The 19,499-nt window shown below is 41.8% G+C and overlaps 1 protein-coding gene across 2 annotated transcripts in view; it reads left to right on the plus strand.

Moving 5' to 3' along the window:
* Positions 1 to 19,499, plus strand: part of gramd4a (GRAM domain containing 4a) — a 46,672-nt gene that overhangs the window by 18,525 nt on the left and 8,648 nt on the right. Inside the window, exons 4-13 of one of the 2 annotated variants that reach the window (XM_041964081.1) lie at positions 11,604 to 11,724; positions 13,167 to 13,228; positions 15,305 to 15,443; positions 16,033 to 16,058; positions 16,354 to 16,445; positions 17,243 to 17,334; positions 17,892 to 17,940; positions 18,057 to 18,128; positions 18,209 to 18,252; positions 18,392 to 18,501. In XM_041964081.1, the coding sequence (XP_041820015.1) occupies positions 11,604 to 11,724; positions 13,167 to 13,228; positions 15,305 to 15,443; positions 16,033 to 16,058; positions 16,354 to 16,445; positions 17,243 to 17,334; positions 17,892 to 17,940; positions 18,057 to 18,128; positions 18,209 to 18,252; positions 18,392 to 18,501 (807 nt within the window). The remainder of the gene's footprint in view (positions 1 to 11,603; positions 11,725 to 13,166; positions 13,229 to 15,304; positions 15,444 to 16,032; positions 16,059 to 16,353; positions 16,446 to 17,242; positions 17,335 to 17,891; positions 17,941 to 18,056; positions 18,129 to 18,208; positions 18,253 to 18,391; positions 18,502 to 19,499) is intronic. The other variant, XM_041964082.1, reaches the window with a different exon arrangement.

A 19,499-nucleotide genomic window follows, 5' to 3' on the forward strand; every position in this document is an offset into this window, starting at 1 on the left:
CTCCAATGGTGCATCAATGTTTAACCCAAAAACTGATTTGGGCTTCTTGGATCTCTTTTACACTCAGAGTGAGCTGAGTGTAGGCGTATTCTCTCTCTCTTTCTCTCTCCTGCTGACGTCTTTCTCACTGCTGCCTAAAATAAAGCCGGGGCCCACGCTGTATGCCAAAACAAACACACTGTTTAAGTATATTGTCTCCTGCCTTCACGGGAGGCATGACTTTCCATTCCAGACACTGTGTATGTGCGTGTGGGTACAATGACCCTATCCTTTTCCCTTGGCTTTTGTTGTGATCGACCAGTGCTATTCCGAGGGCACTTAATTTGTTAATTTGTAACCATGTTTCCGGACGTGAGATCACATAGAAGGAGGCAAGCACACATACACATACTGTATGCAGCGGAGGTCTGCTGGCCTTCTGTTGTATTACAATTGTGTTTGCTTCCTGTCTGTCTCTTCTCCAGAGCGTTGTTTATTCCCTTCCTCCCATCTATTTCCCACTGTCGTTTCTTTCTCTTCATGCATGTATGGGTGTGTGCACACACACACACACCATAACAGACTGATCAGAATAGTTCAAAGGGCTAGCGGTGTGAGTCTTACTCCGTCTTTTTTAAGTTTGCATTGTTGAATATATGCATAAAAATGTGTATTCACTAGGGCTGCACCGCATGTCATTTTTATACATTCAAAGGTCATGTTGAGGTTTTTGAATGAAGCTTTGAATGTCCGTCATCGTATTTTATGTCATCATCCTAAAAAAAAAAAAAGTCTTGTAACAAAATCCCCAATCTGAGTTGAGGAATTTTTGGGACTAAATGTCTTTTTGTCTTTTTCTTATTAAATTGACTTTCTTTAATAAATATCTATGTTTTCGCCAACATAAACACATCCTATAGGAATACTTGTGTGTATGCATTTAGAGCTCTGATACAGCTGCCTCTCTCTCTGTGTCGTCAGCACTCTGTAGTGTCGCTCAATGTCCCGCCCACAGGGCTATCTGATTGGTTACACGAGTAATAACCCACCAATACTAAGGGTTGGACCAACTGATCTATCAAATGTTGATTCCAAATGTGAATGTCAGCATTATGGATGAGGGAAGCTTTGAAGCTTGGAAATATTCGGTGCAGGCCATGTGTGGGTAAGCTTCAGTCATTTAAAGAAGAGAAGCAGTTCACTCAAATCACAAAAAACTATTTTCCCCACTCATCCCCATTTATAGCTATCTATGGAGATAGCTAATTAGGCTTAATTTGTCCAGGTTTTGACACCTCTCCACTGAGACATCTGGTACCACCTGAATACAATGAATTGATTCTTTTTTGCTGTAGAGATGTTGTGGACAGACGTTTAGGATAATCCACAGACCTAGACGGAGCTGCAGCTCCTCATAAACTGTCTACAGTGAGGTCTGCGGATTATCCACAGCAACAAGAATTATTCTGTGTTGGCCGGCTGTACGGTCGGCACTGGAGCTGTTTTTTGTCATTGCTTAGAATTATTTCAATATTCTACAAGCTGAGATATGTGCTGATATTATGAAGTTTTTACTTGAAATTTAAAGTGAGATTCAACAAGGGAGACTGATTCCAACCTAGTGCTGACGTTGTCAGGGCCAGTACATGCTGTCATGTTTTGGTGTCTTTCTTTTATATGGTAATTACATGCCAGTAATTACATGCCAGCTATATTATATTAAATTTGTTATATCCATTTGATGAAGTATCTGTCAAGTATTTAACAGAACAGAACAGTTTATCCACATCACCCACCCCAAATGTCAGTATTAATATTTTATGTTTTATGGGCTAAAACTCTATCTGATATGTAGTACATTTCCACTCATGAAGTTCTCGATAATCAGTTGGTCAAGTAGTCCTTCATTATTTGCAGACTGGCGGCTTCATCATCTATTCTGCAGAGCTCTGTAGCAGCAGCCACAGAAGGCACAAACACAATGGAGACTTGAATTCCCCTGTCTGTCCATCAGAAATGACCAATGTAGGAATATATGGATGGGTGTTTGCCTGTTTCCTGTGTGAATTTGTGTGTGTTTCTCAGTCCTTGCATACTGAACACTAAGAATTATGATAAGTGCTCGGAGAATCCAGTTTCCTTGAGCGATAACCCTGTGATACTTTATGTTTATTATAGTAATAAATGTAAAAGCACAGGGATATATCAACTAGAAAATGTCCCACGGGTGACTGAGCTGAGCTGAACTGACCCTCCTCCTGGTGGTAATATGGCAGAGGGTAGGCCAGTGGAAATCACCTCATGTAATTATATGAGCGGGCCTAATGTGCTAAGCTTTTATTGCTTCCTTTCTCTGTCTCTCCTTAGCTCTCTCTCGCTTTTATTCCCTTTCCCTCCTGCCTCTAAACGGCTTGCTTTCTTGGCCGTTGTGTCCTGCTTTTGCTTTTCTCTTTTGCCTGCTTATTCTTGGCTTGTTGATATCTCTAGCTTTTTCCATCTCTGTTTTTCCATTACAAAAGACCTAATTTGTACTCTGAGCTGATAGCATGTTTACAAGATAAAAAAATAAAAAACACAAACACGTGTAGCTGTGGAGTTTTCAAGCCAAACGGATAGTCACAGAAGCACAGATGCAGTGGACATTTTATTGGTTGATGCCCGTCCTGGACATAGCAGCCTAAAGTGTGGACATGTTTGTACTGCTTCTATATTCTTACATTGCGCTGTGTAATAGACATGCCCTGTTTAATAAGGTTTATCGGGTTTACCACTACTAGTTCCATAACATTGGAGAGAACTAGATGTGTGTGTGAGTGAGGTAGAGGCTATCCTGTTTTGAGGTCGCGTTTTGAAGGTCACTGCAGGGGAGCAGGCCAGGCTTTGTGCACCACAGTGACTGGCTGATCAATACAGTGTCCTAGCTGCTGTCCTACTTCACACTGGGCAGAGGAGCACACACAAACGCTACACACAAGCATGCACAATGCAACAGCAGCACAACTGAAAGGTAGCGGAATACAAGATGAGTAATAGGTCTGTAATGCAGTGTGTTCTTTACAATACCATCTGGTGACGCCAGCGCTGGGAAACCACGTAACAAGTACATCCCACTCGCATATATCAAACAGACATTAGGAAGTATGATATTCCCAAGCAGCAATCTCCATGGAGTTTGGCGGAATCAGGCGTTGCCAAGAGGGCCGGAGCCAATATCACTTATCTTCACAGTGGCTCTTCAGAAACAGAGTCACAGAGTCGATGTCCACGTTTTACACAGTCTATGCTTATTTCTCACTGACATATATTAAAAAAAATCATGGATATTAAGAATCCAGAGAAAATTTCAATTTCAAACACCCACAAACATTTTCACTGATGTTGTCTGGTTAGACCTCTTCTGAAAGCCATGTGGGTATGTACAGACTGTCCTGACTGACAGCTCTGTCACCCTTCTGTTAGTTTGGTGGAAGCTGTTAGGGTGGGACAGTGTGCACCGTCATCATTGTTATTAGTTACTTCAGTGTGGGTGAGTTGAGTGAGTTTGGTAATGTCACAGAAGTCCCTGCATAGCTCATTTCAGATTATGTCATGTCGTAGCAGGAGAGGAGAAGGACCACGAAAAGCAAAGGTGATACCAATAACACGAACAACAGCTGTATTCAAGTATCCCAGTAATCCATTACAGTGAGCCAGCATGCACACTACCAGAACCCTGAAACCTGAACAACTAAAGCATTAATTTTAGTATTTACACCTGTGCTTTTTCTCCTGTGACATGTCAACACGTATTCAGTGAAAAAGAGCAATTAGCAGTAAGTTTGACACTCTATATGTTAAATAGCTAAAATGACACAGTACGATTAGCATTGTGTAATTTAAATGTAAACACTCCTCGTCATGTATGTTTGTTGAAACTGTAGACAGAAGGCCTTGCTCTTCTATTTTCAGCAGTTGACACTAAAATTTGATGTTTGTTTAAATATTTTAAGGAACAAAATTTTTTGCTGTCAAACGGAATTCTAGCAGTCCTGGAAATAGCAGGGCAACCAATTAATTGGTTTGGCAAATCAATTCATTAGGCCAATTAATCAGCGCCAATAAGACATTTTAACTAATATTATCAGTAGAACTATGGATATTTTCTAGTTTGTTTACTCCTCTATGACAGTTAATTGAATGTCTTTGGGTTGTGGACAAAACAAGACATTTGAGGATGTGATTTTGAGCTTTGAGAAACACTGACATTTTTTCTGTCATTTTAGAGACTAAACAAATGAAAATAATTGTTAGTTGCAGCCCCATCATCTTACGCTAGCAAGCATGGTCGTTGGAATTTGGCCGTCAGTACAAACCCAGCACTTGTTGCTTTGACTCGAATGTCCAGTTCAACAGTTATCTAGTGTCAAAGATTGTTCATTTCCAACACTGTTGAATTTTTCTGTACAAATCGGCCAGTTACTTGACTATCAGCTATCAGCTCTTACCTGCTCCAAACTATCGTTATTATATTAGCCATTTAAAAATCCACTATGCTCGACCTGCACTGGAAATATTTTGCTATCATGCAACACTGGCTGCAGTTTTTATGCAATAAGTTATATAGCAAACCCCCCAAAAATGCCAGCTGCATTTGAGTTCTTACAAAAGATAGATCAGGATGATGGTACAGTATAGTGCTGTAGTTTGTCTAAAGACAAAACAGAACAAGGAAGCTTGTCGAAAGCTAATTACATTATTCATTTAGAAGTAAAATATGAAAGAAATTGATTTCAGTAATTGACAAGCTTTTCATATCTGAAGAGTTGCTGTACAGTAGAAAAATGTAAGGAACTGAAAAGTCTCAGTTTTTGTAGTCTTAGAGATAATTATGCAAGTGATTGAGGACTTTGCCTCATGACTGATTACTTATATTCTGATGATGATTCATTCTCCTTCTAAGACAGCTACAGGGCATGCTGCATGATAATGAATAAACCTTGCTCAGTGCCTGCCAAGGGGACGGTCTTTACTGTCATAGGTGAGCTGTGTATAGCAGGTAATTAAGTCGTTGAGGCAGAATGAGTCTTCACAGCTCAGAAGCAGAGGTTTCTGCAATTGGGATGTTTGAGTTTGTGAAGAGGAATGTCATGTTAAACGGGCCTGTAATTTATGTAACCTCTGTCTGCACACAGTTGGTGCAGATATCTTATTTTACATTACTGTCTCTCACCGTATGCTCGTCTGTGTCCCAGTTCTGACATGTAATTTTGTTGTGCCCTCATGAATTTAGATACAATAATGTTTAGTCATCCTTCTGTAGCTGTTGCCGAGCATGTGAGAATGCAACAGGTGGCCATGTGGGTAGAGAGACTAAGTTCACAGTCTCAGTCTTTTGACCAGGCAGCATGTCCACTCTCCACATGTCCACTGTAGGAGACATAGAGGAAGTCTCTCATGTGACACTCAGCCATGGTGGTTGCTGCATGCTGATGCTGCCTCAGCTGCACCAAGGCATATTTTATATGTTCTGTTTGACTATGTTTTAGCAAGACATTGAACAGGTGTGCTTATATTTCATGTTATAAAAGCTGTGGCATAATGACTGACGTGATGTATAAGAGAATGTAAGGCCCTATCTGGTCAATCATGTGTTTTCTAGCACATTTGTGTTGTTTTGAACTGTGGAAATGTCATTTGTTTTCCATGCTGTTTCTCTGAAAACACTTGCCAGGTCTTAGGAGTCTGCAGTCTTGACCAGATATATCTATGATGTCATGAAATCTATCGTGTGATTACTGTTCTCCAACCACGCAGATGCAATCCACCCTGTTGACACAACATTGGATTATGGAATGTTGTTTATCTAGATTGTTTATTGCACAAATCTTTCCTGATACACGCAGTAACATAGACATCCACACAGAGCGAAGACAGCAAAGCTACTCCCTACACATTTCCTGTCAAGGAGTCTGGCTACGCACCATGAGATGAACAAGCTGTCAGCAAAGAAAGTACGGCACGAGGAAAGAAGGCGTGTTGTTGTTTTGCTCCTGTAGGGAGGACCGAGAAGTGTGAGATGTAGCCATGAAGTCAACTTCGTGTTGCAGAGGGAGAAAAAGTGAAACAAGTGAGTGAAATCTAGGTCACCCAGAGATATCAGGCCAGAGTGGAAGGAGGCCACAGAGAGGAAAGGGGATTTGAAAAGATAAATAAAGACAAAAGTAAGACCAAATTTTCTTATTATTTTTTCCAAGTACAACCTGAGAAACACTATAATCATTATAAATGTAATTTAAAAGAAAAAAAAGAACTACTTTGAATAAATTCTTACTATCCAGACCTAGTATTTGCACATTTCACATTGTAATTCATTATGAAACCCAACCGTGAACGTGACGCTTGCAGAGTGAGGGCAGTGTCAACAGTTTAGTTTGATCAGCTGTCTGTGTAAATATGCAACAATGCAGCAATTCAATTTCTATGGCAAAGCTAAATATTAAACAATAGGATGTCCCACAATTGAAAAGATGATGTCTGTATTCTACAGAAACAACTGTTGCCAGTGACATTTTGGCTTTTCTCAAACTGTCCACTTGCCAGGTCTGGGTTCATATTGTTTTCTTTACGCTGTCCTCCCCCTCTCTTTTTCTTTGGCCAGTGTTTTGAATGGTGTATTAACACCTGCAGATCAGCTGGAGGCCACAAAGCTCAAGCTTCCTTTCTGCTCAAGTCAACCAGTGTTGCAGCAAACACTGTAGAAAAAGGGAACAATGAGAGGCCAATGTGAAGCAGCCGATTCTCCCTCTCTCTCTCTCTCCCTCTCCCCCTCTCCCTCTGTGTGTCTCTCTTTCTCTGAACCCCCATGCCCCCACCTTCCTTTAATGAAAGGCTCCATTGTCTCTGACCTGGATTGAAAAACTCACACAGTACTTTTCCTTTGAGGTCTTAAAAACTTTGCCTGCTTAGATGAAAAGCGATTTGCTTTGCTTGCGTATGTATAGTACTCATACACGTATCGACACACACACACACACACACACATCCTACTGCACACAAATATCAACATGCACAAACCAAAGCACAACAAACACATAGCCTGTGGTCCCACATGTGTACAAAACCACTCAAATTAACCCATACTGACACATGAACATGCATAATGTGTGTGTGTCTGACAGCTCCAATGTGCTCAGAAATCTCAGATTCCAGGCCCTCTTAGTCTGCTGGCCACCCAGCAAAGCCCCACCTCTCACTACCTCTGCTGCCCTGCTTCTCTTTTTACAGAGTGCCGGACACACTCAGACCAGCTCTGACCACTGACCATCACTCTCAGTGTGTGGAGGCTTAGTAGAATGGTCTCTTTGTGTTGCTAGTGACAGATTAGCACAGAGGAACCTGTCCTTGACCTCTGCGTTGTCTCCAGATGGGATGTGAAAACATGGAGCACATACCCGAAGTTTGATGGGCTAAAGTTTTTACGTAATTAGGTAGCACAGGGTGCTAAACAAGCTGGACCAGAGCCGGACAACCTGTAGCCGTGGCTCGATTTCAAGGAAGAAACAAGGCGGCCACCCTGCCGTCCCGATCCTGCACAAGTGTCCCAGGGTCTGGCCGACTGCAGAGACGGATGGGTTTGTGCAAGATGGAGGACTACACCTTTGACAGCTTTGAGCTGCTTTACAGTGGAGCTGTTGATAAGATCAAAAGCCACAAGAGTAACCTCAACCTCAGTAAGTTCGTCAGCTTCAAAACCAGGAATTTGTAGACAAGAATTTTTATGTTTTATGTGGTAAATCTGCTTTAAGTAGATAGAGGCAGACAGGGCAAGATGACATGCCGCAGCCATAAGAGCTCAGATTTGATGCATGTTGCACACTCTACCAGGTGAGCTACCAGGGTGCCCCTATGGACAAGTTTAAACGAATCACATTGTATTATAAACTGAATAAGATATAAGATGTTTGGCAACCACACTACACTGTATACTACAGAGTACACAGAGGTGGTGGTTTAACTGTTTTTTTTTTTATTTGATCCACCCCAGCAACATCTACACAATCAATACCAAGGTTTTTGGCAACCTCATCTTTATGGTCATATTAGTCAACATAACCCAAACTTATCTCTGTCCAGCTAAAAATAGCAGCTCCTCATCAGTGGTGCATCATGACCAGTGAAACTGCAGTCCCCTCAGCTGAATGTTGAAACCAGTGCAAAGTGCCTCGGGGTGGAGTTTGTCTGGGTCTGTATCCCGGTTGCTAGAAAGCATGGATGAAAACATACAAGCGAGTCTAATGTTACGTCCTCTAATCTGTGTCATCGTGTCTGTTTGAAAATTATTGTGCCATGTAGGAGACATAGAGGAAGTCTCTCATATGACACTCAGCCATGGTGGTTGCTGCATGCTGATGCTGCCTCAGCTGCACCAAGGCTCCACAACATTTCCCCCAATGTTTTTATGTTTTTTGGCTCCTGTGACCAACAAATGGCCAAACACAGACTGCCATCAGTTTTCTTACTTTTCAAATATCTCACTAAAACCAATGGCAATGTTAAAATGATATCTTAAAAACTCACATTTCACAATATTTAACTCATCTTAAACCAGCAGAGTGTCTTCACGACAACTTGACCATCTTCATCTCCTGACTTTACTGAATGCGCTGCGTTACCCAAACTAAACAACACCGCAATAGCTCCCCCTGGTCTCAGTCACATCCTAGACATCACTAGTGTTTCCTGCTGTTTTCCAACCTTTATTAGCAGATAATGTCTTTTTTTTTTTTTTTTTTTGAAGAGATTATGGAAAGCCTGCATGGCAGAGAAGGTCAGAGCTATTAAAAGTGACATCTCCTGGTATGGCATTTAGCTAATCCCCTGTCTGTGTTGCTGATAAATGGTGTAGTTACTAGCCTTCGTAATGGCCAAAGAGACCCTGTGATATGGTAACCCAGGATGAAGATTTATATATAGAAGACAGCAATCCAATTTTAGAAGTGGAACGGGCGTGTTGACAGTATTATTAATATGCTATCTGATGTAGAGGGCCTCTGTGGAACAGGAAAGCGATTGTACTCTGTCTGTGTCTGACACACAGCATATTGTGTCATGCTGTGCTGTACCACAAACTCGCGGCACATCTAACACAGTATGGACTCTTGGAATGAGGCATCTCTGTTTTTGGTGCTAGGAAGGAAGCGGTCTGTGTGGAAGGAAGGAAACTATGGAGAGGGTGGAGAAAGGGTGAAGGAGTTGTAGAGGTCTGTATGCACACAGGTATAACTGTGCAAGGTGAAGGGAAGGAGTAACATACGTTATGGGTGCAGGAAATTGGGTGAAAGGAAGGGAGTGACAGTATGGTGATGAATAAGGTTGAGGTCTAAAGCTATAGGCAACAGGTAAATGAGTGACAGCACCATATGAGTGAGTGAATCTAGTATTTACCCTTCAGAGCAGCACTGTGAACGGTTTTATGTAATAGATGTAGACAGCTATGTAGACATAAATTTGAGGTATTTACTGCAATTACCTGTTGCTACATTTTGTAACCACCAGCATTTAAAAATGAACAACAGCTACTTAAATTAGGGTGATGAATCTCTGAAACTGCTGTGTTTCTGTCAATCAGAGACTGAAGCAATTTAAAGTTGCACTGATCAATAATTTCTCATTCACAAAGGAAGAAATGATAAGATGTGATGTGGAAGGGATCACTTGAAATGAGAAATCTACAGAGAAATATGGAAATATGGTTTTATTGCCCACAGCGTTGGTGTTTTGGTTTGCCATATCAATTTTGTACAGTAAAAATATTAATGTAAAGTTCATTGCTAATTGTTGTGCTCCCAAGTTGGCAAGTATCCCTGAGTCTATCACTGACATGCTGTATCCCTGTATCTCTTCACTTTCATTTTCAACCATTTTAAAGTCATTGTGTCTAGTGAGACAATCATGTGCCTCTGTTATTGCCATTAAGCCTTACTGTCAGTCCAGTGTAATCGACTGATCTACCTCTGCCTACACCACCTAGAGTGCATCGCTGCTGCTGTTAGCCATTTGTCTAATAGGTTTACAGTTGGCTGTGTATCTCCTGGCACAGGGCAGCCTAGCCAGTGCTAAGCTGCTTAGTCCATAGCAACCTTTGGCTGGCCTCTCGCTTACTCTTAGGCACACGCTCTCTCTTGTTTACATACATAAATACCATAAACACATTTATAGGTTAGCAGATAGGGAGAAGGAGAAAGGCAAGCTTAGCCGTTGGAAGGTTGAAAAGTGTATGAGCGGTGTACATAGATGAATGAAGAGAGGAAAGAATCATACTTCGTTTGTGGGTTTCCTCTTCAATGCCTCAATGCACATGGTTCTCAAAAGGAAGACCAAAATGTGCCTTACTGCTCTTACTAAACCAGAAATGCAAAGAAGATTATACTAAGCAAGTGGATTACTGTATATGGGGTCTGGAGATACAGAGTATGTCTCTCAGCATTAGCTTTAGCTGCAGGAGGCACAGGTAATGAATGTTTTATTAGTGTTAATGGGAAGAGATAAAGAACGCGTGAGATATGAGATTAGGTGATGAGAAAGAGAAGCTGGCAGCTAGATTCTTGTAATATGAATCCCATACTGCCTGTGTGATGAAACGATCAGGGTGAGGAAGGGCAGAGACCAGGTGATAGACACTTTCCTTCGCAGGGGTTGCTTTTATCACTTTCTTCACTCTCAGTTTGGTCCCTTAGAAGAATGAGGGTAGCACTGTTTCAGGTTGATGTTGAGATATTAATCTTTGCGGTCAGTGGCACAGCTTGTACTTCTGTTGTAAATACCATGTAGTGTTGTTGTGCTGCATAATGTCCTATAAATCCTCAGCATCATGGTTTTTCCAATTTCCAAAAAGCTGTGTCACAGCAGAGTGTGACTGATTTGAATTCACAAAGGTTTTTTGTTTTTTTAAGGATTGCCTTGTTGGCAATGAAAAAATGTCTTTTTCTGTACACGTGGATGTCATTTTGTCCTTGTGTAAAGACACATGTGTGCCTTTTCCTGTTCTTGTTTTGTGTGCCTCAGTCTCTGGTAAGTATTCATTCATTCATGCCTCTGCACGTGCAGACACTTTTATTGCCTCCTCTCCTCCAATATTCATGTGTCCCTTTAGTCAAGGACAATAGAATGAGAGGAAACACCACTGATGTTGCACCCCAGACTTAGAGAGCCCTGATACCTGAGACCACTGAATGCAAGGAGCTGATTGACAAGGAGGAAGAGTGAGATGGAGGTGAAGGTGAAGGAGATGGAGGGAGAGGTGGAACAAGAGTGACACATATAAGTAGAGGCAGTAGAGGAAGTATGGCTTCTAATATGACTCCACTTTAAAAGCAGCTGCTTTTTTCATACTTCTTCTTCTTTATTATTATTATTACTTTCTCTGCGTAAGATAGATTAAAGTCGTTTTCCCCTAAATTTAGATGTCTAATTTAGTAGTATCTACTGGTTGAAATGTTTCACATAAAGTTTGAATTGCTTTCTCACATGCTTATCAGATGCCTTTTTTATGACCTCCGAATGTGCATGCAGAGCTCTTAGAGTTGCGTTGTTTTCATATCAAAATTTGAGATGCTGATCTCCAGCGTTTGTGTTGTGTTTTTCAGAGGAGGAGCTGAGGAAGCTGCGGGAAGAGACCAATGTGGACTCTCTGCGGCAGGAGCTGGAGAGAGAGCGAAGCAAGAGGCTAGACCTGGAGCAGAAGATGAATGAGGTGCTCAAGTCCAGGTAAGACGGAAGGACAGAGAGCAGAGTCAAGTCCGTGACACGGGCGAAAGGAAATGAGAACTAAATGTGTGAGATGGGAAGTAATAATGAGGGAACAACAGGAAATGGTGACACTGCAGTCTGTAGCATTTCAAGTCAGCAGAGTTTATCATAGGTCAGATCTAATGGTGTGTGTTAGTCCCAGTGTTACTAAAGGTTCTGTTATAAATAGACGCTTCAGCAGCTTGGGAGGCGGGGAATTCCATAAGGAGGTGTGTGTGTTCGTGTGTGCGCGTGCGTGCGTGCGTGCGTGTGTGTGTGTGTGTGTGTGTGTGTGTGTGTGTGTGTGTGCGTGTGCGTGCATGGAGACGGAAAGAGAGAGAACCAGAAACGAGTCACGCGCCAGTCTGTGTCGCCAAGTGCACGCTGTGACACAGTAGCTATGCTGGGGTCAGTAAAAGCCTGCCGTCTCTTGGCACCAGGCGAGCCGCCGGTAAACCCAGGGTGTGTATGTGCGGCTCTGCGTGTGTGTGATCAGATGATGTTTCTGTGCCTGCCAATGGGAAATTCCACTGGTGCTCTCCAAGTGATTATCAGCCCAGAAACATGACCTGAAGAAGGTCAGAGACTGACTGTAAGAGGTGAACGAATGTACCATGACTTGGGAGTTTTTTTCAGTTAATCCTCCATCAGCAGTATCCAGTTGGAGAGATGCTTTTTTTCTGCAGTTCTACCATCCCAAGTTTAGAGCAAGGCAGTACAGCCAGGTGGCTCAAATTCAAACACTCTTGTTTGACTAAAAAGTTGAATATTGTTGTGAATTTACATTGATACCCCCTGGGTGGTCTTAACTGTCATCTGTATACACCAACTTTCCAGAAAAGCATACGATTCACATCATTTTCATACTCGGTAAGCAATTTATTGTCACCTCCACTCATGCAGGGGAAGCATCTGCAATCAGTATGTTCTCCACTATTATTATTATTATTGTACAGTATAAAGTGGCAATGATTGTTGTCTGGTCATTAAAGCTGCAGTGGTTAGTTGTTAAGAAAAGTAATAGGCAATAATTTTGATAACTGATAATGGTTTTGAAGAAAATAATGGCAAATTTCAGTTGCTTCTCAAGTGTGAATATTTGCTGATTTTCTGAAGCTTTTTGGGTTCATTGTTGGAAGACATCTGTTCTACTGATGTACTGTTAGAAAAATCCAGATGCGAGCCATGCCATGACGGTGATGTGGGACAAGGAAATACCAGCCGCCATATCTGTGTGTTGAAGCATCTGAGGAAATGATGAGGAAATTAGGCTCTATTTAACTCTTTTTTTTTTTTCTTTTCTTTTTTCGTGTGTGTTACAATCTCATAACCTTTAAAAAAAACGTTACAAGATTGTGGGACAGCAGCTCTGACAATTGAGAAGTGAGACTAACAGTTCTGTCTCTTTCCGTCCCCCCCAGGCTGGAGGACTCTCCGCCACAGCCTCCCCGGAAACAGCAGTCGCCCTCAAACAATGGAACAGGTAGGAGCCCCGGAGAGAGGGAGTCCAGGGAGACTAACAGGAAATGAGTGGGGAAGGAAGACTTTGACGTCTTGCAAGTGTGGGAGTAAATCAAGAGGAGTGTGTGTGTGTGCGCTCGTGTGTGTGCGTGTACAGATGGGAGGTGGGGATGTAGGATGTGCTTGACAGAAACAGTGCAAGTGCCAACAGAGTGTGTTGGACGTGCTTACCAGGGTTATTGTAGGATGTATTGCTGTGTGTGTGTGTGTGTGTGTGTGTGTGTGTGTGTGTGTGTGTGTGTGTGTGTGTGTGTGTGTGTGTGTGTGTGTGTGTACACATGCATGGTGATTTCTGGTAAGTTGATAGTTATATCAAGAGCAATCAACAACAAAATTTAATTTTATTGCTGTCATTACTACAGATCTGCACAGCCAATGTCAGTGACATAAGTGTGTGTGTTTTTTAAAATACGTCGGTGAGGGAAGAGGGGAGCTTGTTAATGCAGTAATCGTCAGATGGTATTTCTGAAATTTGTGTTTTGCCTATTTTTGGGCTGAACGACAGTTTTCGCCATAGTTTGACTTCCAATGACCCAGTGACTTTGTGCGTGTGCATGCGTGGTTTTAGAGAGAAAGGGAGGGAGAGACAGAGTGGCTAATTTTGGAAAATGGGTTACGATTGTGGATCACTTCATCTAGGGCAGACATGGCTGTGCTCTAACTAGTGTCGGAGGTGCGTGGGGGTGTCTTTTTTCAGGATGGATTAAGTGTGTGTGTGTGTGTGTTTGGGCTGCTTTGTGTGGATGAAAGGACAGACAGAAAGTGAGTGTTATCAGTCAGGTGAAGGAGAGAGGGTGAACGGAGTCATTTGGGCTAATGGGACTGTGGTGGTAAACTACAGATTAAAATGGTTTCTAACAGAATGTCATCATTGGGACAAAAAATACTTTTGTTCATATTAAATCGACAGTAGAAAAACAACTCTGCTAGAGCTTTCATTTTGCCACAATTACATAGTCAGATTTCACTGATAAGATGAACACACACCATTTAAAAAAAAGGTGCTTTTTCAGCTTCAGTCACTCTTAGTCAGAGGGAAGCTGCTCAGTCCAACCACAGTCAATTAGTGTCTGTTAGTGTTTACTGAACAGTTACACCACAGCAGCCGCGGTGTACTGTTCTTTGCTCAGGGCCACTTTTGCATTATTAGTCGTTTATTCAGCTTCCTGCCCCCGAATTACTGTTGCCACAGAAATGGGTCCTTGATTTCAGACAGTAAAACAAAAACAGACTTCTTATGCCTGGCCAACTGAAATGACAGCTGTCGCTAGCAGATTTTATCAGCTGTAGCTGACCAGCATAAGCTAATGCTCGCACAAATAAGCCTGGTTTGTTTTAAACAAATAGCTTGTAAATAGATCTTAAATAGGCACATGGTTGATGTAGACATGATATAATGCTAAAAGACTGAGGCTAAAGCTACATGTGCCTGGCATAACCACCATGCCAGCTCACCAGTTAATGATGCATTTATCAGACAAGGAAATAAAGAAATAAGAATATAATTAACATAGTATTCATTCTATCATAACCTTGCGATAGTTTAAAAGCTTGTTACAGACAGGGAAACGGTGATTGGGAAGAGCACGTTCGGCCCACACAAAATGTTGCAAAATGTTTATTTAAACAGAAACCGCAGTGCATTGAACACTTGTGAACGTTGTGTTAGCAACTGCTCTTCGAAAACATGTTGCTGCTGATTGGGTGACACCTTTGACACACCCGCTAAATGAGAGAAAACATGCACACTGTTTCGAGTTGTTTCAACGTATCATGTGGTTCAACCTGTGCCCCAGTTGTGGAAGGAAAGTGTTGCCGACTAAGTTTTCCCTCCCAGGTTTAATTGATCCAGTGCTTTCCAAAACAAGTCATACTAATTGCTCATGAGATAAATGCTTATGGATGACAGTATATCGCCAGAGTTCGATTATTTTGAGTGCAGGACAACAGAAATGGTTGGAAATCGATATAATTTGGTGAACTTTGGTGAACAAACGGAATCTAAGTTTCTGTCTATACACCCTGTTGTTCTCTGCAGCAGAAAAACAGCAGAAGGAGGTCTGGAGTTCGCGGCTGCAGAAGTGGCTGTATGAACGTTTCGGGGTTTACATCGAAGACTTCCGCTTCCAGCCGGAGGAAAGTACGGTGGAGGCCGAGGAACCGCTAAGTGCTAAAAGGTGGGTGAGAGCGGCTCTGGAATAGAACATGAGGTGTCAGTCATCAGGTATTGATTCTGCGGTTGTTCAAGGAGATGTGGAGTCAGACAGCTCGACGGCAGCTGGGGGGCACTAAAGGTGTGCAGCCCATCAGCAGCTTTATTAGTTGTGTCTCAGTAGTCAAGACTCAGGACTTGGTACATTTATTTATTTTCTCTGAACAGTAGAATCATATTTTAGACCTTGAATGTGCAGTGTAGATCAAAATATATGCCGTTTTACATGCTATACATACTGTTGCACTGTAGCTGTGTCTTTGAATTTTTCAGTTGCAGTATGTTCGCTGAAAGATGAGATGTGTTCAGATCAGGCTTTGTTTTGCACAAAGTGGACAGAGGAAGTTCGAAGCTCTTTTCTCACTTATTTTCTCTGTTCCTCCTTCCTCTCCTTCTTTGCAAAGATGAATGAGTCACGGCAGGCTGATGAAGGCCAAAGTGCCACCGCCTCCTCTAGCAAATGAAGCAGCCTTTTCTCGTCTGTGTGCACATGAGTTAAGTACGTGAGCATCTGCGTCTGTTCTGACGTTCCCTTTTTTGTGTTTTCCATCCAGGTTAACAGAAAATATGAGGCGACTCAGTGAGTATTCAAAACACACACAAACAAATAGAAAACTAAAATAGAAGCACAGCCAAAACTTAACTTCGATGTCAGTACAACATTCATTTTCGGAGTAGCTGTTTGCAGCAAACATTTTATTTGAATACACTGAAAGTACAATTTGAGCACCCATAACAGTTTTTTAAAGGAATGTCCTTCGTTAGAAGAACAAAAATAGTCACAACTGCCTTGAAATCAGCATTGATAGAAAGAATGTGATATGGTAATTGTGTATTTGTGCTAAAGCATCCTGAATATATCCCTTGTTTTTTAGAGCGAGGAGCCAGACCTGTCACCAACTTCTTAAGGAACCTCTCCGCCTTATCTAATTGGCACTCTGTGTACACCTCAGCTATTGCCTTCATTGTGAGTGTGCTTTTTTTTTTTATTATTGTTGACGTTTGTGCTGGAATTAGTTGTGAGTTACACAATAAGACTGTTGTAGATTTGACAGAATATTACTTCTGAGTGACACTGAGCCGTGTTTTAATTTGATTTGGACAGAAAAGAATGGGCAGATGAACCCATTTGGTTGTACATGACAGTGAGATGAAATGAATGGCAAAGTAATTTCTGCTCCACAGTGACAGATTACAGTGGTTCTGCCAAAGACTGCAGAAGCCTAATCAGATCTTCATTAACGTCCAGTCAGTGATTAAGCGAAATCATCTTCAGCCCATTGATTGTGGCCATATTGCCAAGGCCATCTCACTATCGTGAGATGATCCCGCTCTAGTGTTGACATGTGGCTTTACTAGCCTCTTCCACCAGCATTATATGGCGCAAAATGACATGCTCCAACTCAGTGTTTTAAATCTTCATTAAAGGCAATCTTTATGTTCATCTTGTCATCAATTTGTCTTCTTGTCATACATAAAGCCACATAGTTCTCTTGACTAGATGTCTGTTCAATAAAATTGGTGTTATGAAAGACACACATACAGACTACACATAAGCTGCCGTTCCGAATGAGTCATTGCACCAACTCATTCAATTGAACGGACAAATCAGCTGCATTATAGATTGAAAGAATTTAAATATTTGAATAGATCTGACCTCAGTCCTGTAAAGCAATGAATCGGATCGTCTCTAAAAGAAAAAAAGTATCAATAAACCAAAAGATAACCTACCTTGTATTGTGCTGTGTTTCCTTTTGCCTGCAGATCTACATGAATGCTGCTTGGCATGGCTGGGCCATTCCCATGTTACTCTTCCTGGCTATCCTGCGCTTGTCCTTAAATTACCTCATCGCCAGGTAAACACATGTGTCCTCAGTGGACAGTCAGATATTAGAGAGGCAGCCACTGTGCCAGTTTTTACTCACAGTATGGTCACTGTACTGCCAGTTTACTGTGTGCTTTGTGTAATAAAACCCTATTAAACTCGACTACTGAGGCCACAGCTGTGCTGTTGGTGAACAGTTGTACACTGGGGACCTCCCACATGAAAACATGAATCTACAGCAAGTGTGTGTCAATAATTATGGGCAGATGTAAAACATGCACACATGCCCATGTTCATGAATGAAACACTAACACATACTGTAAATATAAATAATATCATATAAACATCACCAAACTCATTTAAACTGGGGCGTTTTGGAGATCATAATGAAATGAGGTCACATTAGTATGTTTTGAATATTTGTCTCAACTTGGACTATCAAAGTGGGACACCTGGTCACCTTAAAAGTGACAAAGCTTGTAAAGTCTCAAGCTTTCAAGCTTGAGGAGTAGTTTGGTGTCCTCATTTCATTTGAACCAAACACCTCATAAGAATGTACATTATTTACATCTTTTTCCTGTTTTCCAGAGGTTGGAGGATCCAGTGGAGCATTGTGCCTGAGGTCTCTGAACCCATGGTAGGACAACTTCCTACTTCCTGTTTCACTGCTTCCTGCGTCTGTGTGTTAGCAGGGAAATGTGCGTGAGTCGAGGTAAATTAGAGTCCTATTAACTTTTCTCCTCGTTTTTGCAGGAGCCTCCAAAGGAAGACTTGACCGTATCTGAGAAGTTCCAGCTTGTACTTGACGTTGCGCAAAAAGCACAGGTACAACACAGCTCACACTGCTTCTCAAATACACGCAGACAATGAACCGGGTTCATACGTTGTTTAAACTCACCTTACAGAACCTGTTCGGCAAGATGGCAGACGTTTTGGAGAAGATCAAGAAGTGAGTAAAAGAAAACTGTAGATTTTTACTAACTGCTGTGGTCAATATGCAGCTAATGTATAATTCTAATTAAATTAAGTTGTCTTACATGTTTTTTTTCTCCCTCCTCTGTGTGTGTATGTGTGCATTTATCTGTCAGCCTGTTCATGTGGGTGCAGCCAGAGAGCACCCGGAAACTTTACATCTGCCTGTGGGTGGCTTTCATCACCTCCTGCGTCCTGCCATACAAACTAATGGGCTTCATGATTGGTGAGAGACATACATGCTCCCAGACTTTATCATTCTGATGTACTGTGCAAACTGCGTTGACCTTTGAAAGAATGCAAATATTTATGCTCAATTCATTGCGCAGCACATAAACAAATGCATTCATACAACACTTGTGTCCCTCTCCCTGTGAGAGGCAGCTGCAGGCTATTGGCATGCCTATGTGATTAAATCAGTTACTCCTATTTCTTGTTCACAAAGTGTCTCCAGAATACTGTTGGCTCATATATTCTTGAAAGAGAATAAAAATAGTTGTTGGCACAAGAGGCCATAGGGAATAGGGAAAATGATGTTGTGTAACCAGATGTCTGAAGATTCTCAGTCATCCAGATCAGGGATATCCAAGGAGGGTTGAATCGAGGGCAGGGGCTTCTAACTGGCTGGTGGTGATCAAACTCATTGATACCACCTGGTTCTTTAGTGCTGCTGGCCGTTTTAATGGCAATCATTGGAGTCACCTGAGGCCAAGTGAGAGGAGTTGTTAAATCTCCTGGGAACGGATTCTGTAACCAGTTTTTGCAAGTAGTCAGTACTAAATTTGTGAGTTAGGTAGCAGCACGGCTTTGTGGTACGCTGGTCGATGGGTTTGCTGGTCTACTTTAGTGCGCACTGAAATGTCTCAAGAACTATCTGACTTTGGTGATCCCCTGACTTTACCTCTCATGCCACCATGAGGTTGACATTCATGGTTCCGAGTGAAATGGTTCAGCAGCTTCTAGATTGCCCTGAAATTTGGTGCAAATACTTATGTTCCACACAAAATGAATTTTAACAAATCAACTTTCAATCAGGTCCTGATGCAAAACTAATAATGTTCCCATTAACTTCACCTGTGCTTTGTATTATGAAAGGGGCATCCTCAAAAGGCCTAGTCATTCACAAGCAAGGATGGAGCAAGGTTCAGCACTTGGGATTGTATAAAGGATATTAATAAATGGGCTCAGAAACACTTCTGAAAAAGTGTTGTTTAACACACTGTG

The sequence above is a fragment of the Chelmon rostratus genome, chromosome 22 (assembly GCF_017976325.1).
Source record: "Chelmon rostratus isolate fCheRos1 chromosome 22, fCheRos1.pri, whole genome shotgun sequence".
Lineage (NCBI taxonomy): Eukaryota > Metazoa > Chordata > Actinopteri > Chaetodontiformes > Chaetodontidae > Chelmon > Chelmon rostratus.